Source organism: Saprolegnia parasitica, assembly GCF_000151545.1.
Source record: "Saprolegnia parasitica CBS 223.65 unplaced genomic scaffold supercont2.69, whole genome shotgun sequence".
Taxonomy (NCBI): Eukaryota; Oomycota; class Saprolegniomycetes; order Saprolegniales; family Saprolegniaceae; genus Saprolegnia; species Saprolegnia parasitica.
Window position 1 is genome coordinate 88433 of NW_012156463.1, and position 7507 is coordinate 95939.

The 7507-nt window shown below is 60.3% G+C and overlaps 3 protein-coding genes across 3 annotated transcripts; 1 reads left to right on the forward strand and 2 right to left on the reverse strand.

Annotated features, from left to right (window-relative positions):
• Nucleotides 1-65: 65 nt before the first annotated feature.
• SPRG_09975 (hypothetical protein) lies at nt 66-2329 on the reverse strand (the record flags this gene model as incomplete). The annotated part of the gene is made up of 4 exons (XM_012350729.1): nt 1627-2329; nt 1234-1573; nt 775-1193; nt 66-720 (listed from the first exon to the last, which is right to left on the reverse strand). The coding sequence occupies exons 1-4, from the start codon at nt 2319-2321 to the stop codon at nt 66-68; spliced, it is 2109 nt and encodes a 702-aa protein (XP_012206119.1). The 5' UTR covers nt 2322-2329.
• A 581-nt stretch (nt 2330-2910) lies between these two features.
• On the reverse strand, nt 2911-4785 carry SPRG_09976 (hypothetical protein). Its single transcript, XM_012350730.1, has one exon. The coding sequence runs from the start codon at nt 4773-4775 to the stop codon at nt 2949-2951; it is 1827 nt and encodes a 608-aa protein (XP_012206120.1). The 5' UTR covers nt 4776-4785; the 3' UTR covers nt 2911-2948.
• An 861-nt stretch (nt 4786-5646) lies between these two features.
• SPRG_09977 (hypothetical protein) lies at nt 5647-7110 on the forward strand. The gene is made up of 3 exons (XM_012350731.1): nt 5647-6091; nt 6136-6529; nt 6578-7110. The coding sequence occupies exons 1-3, from the start codon at nt 5786-5788 to the stop codon at nt 6994-6996; spliced, it is 1119 nt and encodes a 372-aa protein (XP_012206121.1). The 5' UTR covers nt 5647-5785; the 3' UTR covers nt 6997-7110.
• The last annotated feature ends 397 nt before the right edge of the window (nt 7111-7507 follow it).

The window sequence follows — 7507 nt, forward strand, 5'->3', positions numbered from 1 at the left end:
AAGTCAAAAGCATCCCCTGCCTTTCCACACGGTTTACATGCAAACGACATCCGCCATTTCGATGTCTACATGAGCCAGGACGTATCGTGCGACTCGGGCGAGTCGTCGCCGTGCTTGCGTTTGGCCGCGGCCGCGAGTACTTCTTGTTTGAGCCGCCGCACCCGCTTGTCGTGGAGGCCGTGGTGGACTTGGAGAATGTAGCACGCCGCTTCGAGCGCGACTTCGCCGTCCCCATGCAGCTCTCGGCGCTGCTTGAGCAAGTAGTGACCCAAGTTCGTTTGAGCGTCGGCGACTTCGAGGCTAAATTCGCCATACCCGATCGTCGCCGCTTCCACGATGCCTACGTAGACACCATGGACAACGTCCGGGCTCTCGTACGCCGCGAGGTCCAGCCAGCCCTGCCACGCATCCATGGCGTTCGCAGCGCAGTCACGCCGCGTCGTGTCGGCATCGAGGAACTTGGCTGCATGCTCGGTGAAGAAGGTGGCGGCGTCCTGGAGAAGGTCCATGGCCTCGGCCGTCTTCTTCATGTGCACGTAGACTTTGGCGACGTGCATGCGCAGAAAGGCCGCTGCGGGGACACCGCCGTGGCACGCCGCTTCGAACGCAGCGATGGCTTGTAAAAAGTACGTCACGGCGGTCGTTGGATCGTCTCGGACAATGTAGACGTTGCCAAGCCCGGCGAGGGCAATCGCCGCGTGGACGTGTTCGTTGCCATATCTAATGGTATGTCAAGTCGAACGGGTGATCGATGGCATATCGATATGGACGTACTGCGTCTGTTCCATGGACCACACTTTGGTGCACAGCTCGGTGGCTTCGTCGAGAAACGGCGTCGACTCGGGTTTGCGCTGCGCCTCGCGTCGATCGTGCAGCGACTGGAGGTACCGTCGAGCATCCGCCTCGGCGTCGCGCTTGGTCGGTAGCTTTTCTTTGGCTTCGTTTGCGTCGTGGAGGCGCGCGATGGCCTCGGCGCGAATTCGCTGCGCGCCTTCGGGTGTCGCGAGCCACTTGTCAAAGCGGGCCGCGGCCACGTCTTTGGCGACCTGCAGCGCCTGCGTGTGCCGGAGCACGAGGACGTCCGAGAGAGCGACGTAGTACTCGACCATGGCAGGGTGCTCGGGGCCGAGCGTCAACTGGGCTCCGTCCACTGCCTTGCGAAGACATGCAGTCGCATCTTCAATTTGGCCGCGCTTCATATGACACCTATCCATGATGCATCTGCCTACGGACTCGGTTGAAGCCAGGTGCTTGCCGGCCGAGAAGCAGATCGATGCGAGGTCGCAAGCTTGCAAACACGGAAGCATGCTGGGAACGGCACGCGATCTCGAGAACTTCGGGCCATGTGACGACGCCTTCGTCATCCGCGTCATCATTGCGTCGCAAATAGTCGGCAACAGAGCTCATGGGGCGGTCACCCTCGAGCGCGAGGGCGTCTGCAATACGACTGCGCGTGGCATGGCTCTCGACCCTTTGATATGCTTGGCGCAGCGCAGTGACGAGGGTCGGCGGCAAGGTGCGCTCGAGCTGGGCACAGTAGCCTTGGAACGCCTTGTCATGGCCGTGCAAGTACCTACCGATAGCATACGTGTCAGTGCCAATGCCCTTGCGAATCGTATGGTCGACCGAAAGACTTCGCGCCACTGGATGGATCCACTCTTGTCGGCGTCGACGGCGCGAAAGACCGACTCGAGCTGCGTCGGGTCGAGGAGCGCGCCAAATGCATTCGGCAGCGTATGGGCTTTGGCGCGGAGTTGCGTGAAAAAGTCGTTGGTCGCAAGCGCCGTCAGCAGCTCGTGGCGCGAGACCGCACCGTCGCCATTCACGTCGAGGGCGCGGAAGAGCGCAAACGCAGCTTGCAGCTGTCCGTCCATCTGACGCGTCGAGATACTCTCGGTACGCTGCGACGCTGGCGGCGTGAGGCGCTGCAAGAGTGCGTCCGCGGCCTGCGCGTGCTCGGCACACTGCTTCCAGAGCCCGGCGCGGAGGTAGCTCGTCGCGAGCTGGAGCGTCGCGCGCACCACCGCAACAGAGTCGGCGCCGTAGACGAGCGCGCTCAGGGCGACGAGCCGCATGTGCGCGCGCAAGAAGCGCTCGTAGAGCGTCATGCCCGACGCGTCGTAGAGGTGGCCAATCGACACGTGCGTCGGCGCCAAGGTCGAGGTGTCGACGCGCCACGCGCCGGCGACTTTGATCGCGAGCGGCCGCGCAAACTCGCCGAGCTTATTGTGCGAACACGTCTCGAGCGTCTGGAGCTGCACGTCGAGGCGCGTGATCTCGGCGAGCGTCTCTTCGTACCGGACGCTGCTCGGCGGTATCATGATTTCGCTTTAATGAAGTAAAATAGAATCGCGAATGGTAACTGCCGCCAGATGACGTGGCAGCGTGTCGTGGGAGCATTGCAAGGCGAGACCACTCATGCCGCATGGGACGTACTGAACGCCTGCGTGGCGCTGGTCCCTCACCACCGATCTGTTTGCCGTGGCCTCCAACACTTCGGCATCACTGGCCTCAGTCTCATTCGTTCGAGCGCCAATGACGCCTTTCTAGAATGAGCCTTTTGAGTGTCTCCCGTGGGCGATGGCACCTTGGCGTCATCGATTTGATGCATGTACCGCCACGGCGTCATCGATTTGATGCATGTACCGCCACCAAGCATGTTGCGCCAGCTTGTGGCGCCTCGAAGTGTACTTCCAGAGAGGAGCATTGCACCGTCTACAATCGACCTTGCTACAACCGACCTTGGTCCTTAAACACAAACTACGTTGTCTCTAGAATTTCACCGTGAGCACGAGACGCTGCAGTAGGACCTGGACTCTCCATCTACTTTACTACTTTCGTTCGCCGCACCCAACCTTCCACCAAGAACGAGCAAGCGCAACTCCTCGTACTCGCTGGCTACAAACAGTGTGGCTATCCAAGGGGTTTTCCATACAACATCATACAAACTACAAAAAGATCGTGTCACCGACGGGCCGCGCGCCGACGTTCGAGTTGAGGTACACGAACGCGGCCTTGCACGCTTGCTCTTCGTTCATCAAGTGCCGGTTCTGCAGGTGAATGCGGTCCAACACCGCGCGCTTCTCGTGCGTGATGCCCGACGTGGCCGGGAAGCAGAGCACGCGGATCGCAATGACTTGGAGGTTCGGGCACGAGCTGCCGATGAAGCCCTTCCACCAGTGCAACGGCGAGCACTCTTTGGCCGAGGCCCACACCGCGTCGTCGGCGAAGACACCGACGCGGCCCGTGTAGCGCGTGAGCTCCGAGATCAAGCTCGAAAACATCGCGGGCGACGAGAGCTGCTTGAGGAACGCAAACGCTTCGTTCGTCTCGTCGTTGCCGAGCGACGACGGCGGGAAGCGCGGGTCCAGAAGGTACGCTGTGTACATGGCCGGGTGCCGCATCGCGTGCCAGTGCTTGTTGACGACGCGCGTCACGTCGAGTGGGACGGACGGGTGCGTCTGCAAGTGCGTCCAGAGCAGCGTGAACGCGTGGTAGAACGTACTCAGCGACGGGTAGTCGTCGTCGAAGACCGCAAGCACATCCACGAACGGCGACAGGAGGGCCTTGAACTGCGCGAGCTGCGCCCACCACGAAAGCGTGAGGAGCTTCTCCTTGACGCTCTCGTCCAAGCCGTCCAGCGCGCCGAGGTCTTCGCCGAGCAGCATCTCGAAAATGTGGCGGTGCTTCTCAATGCTATAGACGCACGCGAGGAGCGACGCGGGGTCGGAGCCGGCGGTCACGAGCCCAAACGAGTCGAGGTGCATGTCGGACGCGACGCGCGTGAAGCTCGCACGGGGCACGTGGTTGGACGTGATAAAGGTCGCGACCGTACTGCAGACCCGCAGGAGCGGCTGGAACGTCGGCAGCGACAGCACTTCGGCGACGAGCGCCTCCATCGCATGGGCGCACGACGGGAGGATCGTGAGGTGTGTGAATTTCGCCTGGAGCACGTCGCACGCTTGCTTCATGTTGACGCTGATGTCGGCGACGATCGTTGCGACCTTCTCGATGCCAATCGCATTGATCGTCGCTTCCATGTGCTCGAAAAGCATCATGGGCACATGCGGCGCTTCGCGTGTGTTTTCAATCGCGTACACGGCCGGCGTCGGCGAGTGCACCGAGTACGAGATGACCGACCGGTTGCTCGCAAAGGACCAGCTCTCGACGCCGAGGCAGAGAAAGACCGTCTCGGCCACGTCCGCGCGCACCTGCGACGACATGGCGTGGAACTCGTTGTCGAGGAGCGTCGTCGTCAAGACCGCATTGCCCGGGCTCTGGTACAGCGGGTACATGCGCTTCATGAGGCCTGTAAAGCACGGATGGTCGATGACCGAGACAGGCAGCCCGGCGCCAAAGATCGCTTTGGCCAGGTAGCTTTGCATGTCGTGGCGCTCGAGCGCCGGGTTGCTCGCGGGCGGCAGTGCCTTGCGCGGCTTCTTGTTCTTCGGGTCGGCCGGCGGCGCATCGCGCTTCATCATGGCCGGCTTGTACTGCGTCGTCATGTTGGCAAACTGCGCCGCGTTGTGGAGGCTCAGCGCGTCGGCCGCGTGCAGGCCCATGGCCGACGCCTGCTTGGCGGCGCCGAGCGCCTCTTCGCCCGTAATGATGTCGGCGCGGATCGAGGGCGGGACGTCCGTGCAGCGCTTGGCGAGGTGGTGGCGCATGCGCGTGACGAGGCTCACCATGTTGTGGTGGCAGTACTTGCAGATGGCCCGCTTCCCGACTTCATCGCGCCGGAAGTGAATCCAAACGTTGCTCGCGGGGCGGGGCATGGTCGCCTGTTGGAATCGCGAAAAAAACTGCGACCTGTTTTCAACAGCCAGTCCCTCACTTCGTGTTGCCGTACATCGTACGTGCACACGGCTGTATCTGCTCACAAATACCAAGCTTGAACGTACGTACATTCAAGCAATGTACCGTTACGACCGTACAAGGTTTTGAACGGCGTGTGTTTTTTACGTCCATGGCAAACGCATCGGCGTTTTACTTGTTTAAACATAGTTAAACCCAGTGCTGTCAAGGAGGGCTCAGGTTGAACCCGTCGCGTCCACGGTTTTAACCCTATTGGATGCTATAGCAGTAAAATTTAACCTGTTTCGTGTGCAGAGGCAGCCACTATAAGCCGGCTGATGCAGAGCACGACGATGGGCGGCAGGTGGAGCCAATCTGTGGCGTGTATACTTTTCCGCCAATCACAACTATTTATCATGAAAGGACGTTACGGATTGGCTGAAATCCGTCGACAGGCGCGACGCGTTCCCGCCAACCGCAATCAACCGCATTCAACCGCAATCAACCGAACAAAGGATCCTTGGTGAGGTATGGCGACTACGCTCGACTGTGATACTCGTCTGACGCCCAACCTCGGTGAAGCACTTGCGACCGTCGGAAGATCTCCTTCTCTGTCGGCTACCGTGGGACCTAGGATCGCAAAACGTTAATTGGCGCCCTGCGATTGGTCGAAAGGCCGTCCTGGCCGAGGGCATATAAAGCCCAAGTCAAAAAAGGTTGAGGCCGCCAGCATTACGATAGGGGTAGGGCTCCGTACTCGAACTGGCCAATCCAGGTGGCGGGTGGTTGAAAAAAGAAAAAGAGCATATTTAATTCGACTGATTTTATGCTTCCCACAAAGCACAAGTACAAGGCGCGAAGAGGAGAAAACGAAATCGTATTTTTAATAATATCGAATTCGGGCCGCGGTTCTGGAAACCGTGGCAGTCGGGACTTTGCCGGTACCGCGGTCTCTGTACAGCCAGCGACGACGACGACGAGCAGCAGCAGCATGATGATCATGGAGCACCATGGATGGAGCGACGACGAGCGCGTCAAGTTCGCCGATGCGCTCGCCGAGTTTGGCTCCGACTGGAACCGCATCTCGCGGGCCATCGACTCGAAGAGTGTGCAGGAAGTGTACGAGTATGCCACCGCGTACTACAAGACCATGATGAGCGGCAAGGACCTGCGCTCGATCGAGACGATGAAGAGCTCTGTGTGCGTGTCGCTCTTGGCTGAGAAGCTGCAGCAGACGGCGGCTGGCCACTGCAACAATGCAAAAGAGAACAGCCTCGTGGGCAATGGCAATGGCACGGTACGCACGCTCCGCCGACGGCGGCCCGCTTACGCCCTATGTAGGCCTCGTCGCCATGCGCCACTGCCAAGGAGGCCGCGGTCCCGACCGAAGCAACGAGCCTGCCGTTCGAGTTGCGCGATGTGTCGCCAAGCAACCGGTACTACACAACCAGCATTCCGCCCCAAGTGTACAAGACGGGTCTCTCGGGCAACCCGTATGAGAACCGCATCAAGGACCTCTCGGACGCCGACATCAAGCTCCTTCTCCGCAAGCGCATCCTCGACATGACGCGGCGCAAGCAAGAAAACTTGGCCAAGCGCAAGTTGCACGAGACCTTTGCGTCCCAGCAGATCATGGCGTTTCAAGCGAAACACGGCGTGACGGCGACGCGGCTTCCGTCGTCCTCGCCCGACGCTACAGCTGCCAAGGCGTCGAAGCGATCGTCCCGTACCGCCGGTAGCATTGCGATCTCTGTCTCGGGTCAATTCTCATCGCATCGCCTAGTGCTGGCGCCCACAAACAAGAAGCGCAAGTCGCCTAGCAGCGATGGCTTTGCTGGCGTCGACGCGCTGGCCATGATTAGCTGCGAAGAGCTGCAAAAGTACCATGGCCGCGACGAGCCCTCGCTAACGACTCCTGCGGGGCCGCAAGCCTCGTTTGACTTTTCGATTGCGCCGACCAACAAGGATGCCAAGCGTGCGAAATGGAGCGCGGAGGAGCACGACCTCTTTGTCGACGGCCTCAAGCGCTATGGGCGCAAGTGGAAGAAGGTGCAAGAGCACGTCAAGACCAAGTCGACGGAGCAGGTGCGCAACCACGCCAACGCCTACTTTGCCACCAAGCCGCCTTCCGACACGGGCGACGTGCTCGAAGTCGCGGGCTTTCTAAGCTCGCTTGCGCAAGCCCCGACCCGCGGCCGCTAACGGCGACACCGCCCGTTGTATTTTTTGATTTTGCCACTAAACCGCGCAGCTCCACGTGCGTGGCGACGGTGCTAATGACCCATAATTTAAGCTCCCACCTCCTGCTTTCCGACACCGACCCGGCACAGACTGTAGATGGCCACTAAGAATTGCAGTGCACAGTGGGGCCATTGGATTCTGTGCTGGAGCAATCGCATACGGCAGCACTCTTCCTCTCCGCGGTACCACGACGTGGCACGTCTCTGGACGGGGCAGGATGGGACCTGCAGCTTGGAAGACACGATATTGGTACAGTAGTGCAGTAGTCCTCTGTGAGGGCGCGTGCTGCAGCTGCACCGTGGCCAAGAACGAGCTAGCGGCACACGACGGCAAACACGTCTATCTATTGTCGCCGGGTCCGTGCTAGGGCCTATTAAATTTAGAGGAACTTGGGGTTCTCGCCCAATTCCGCCTGGAACGTGTGCTCGTCGCCGGGGAAGATCTTGAGCTTGGCAATCTGGAGCGCGCGCAT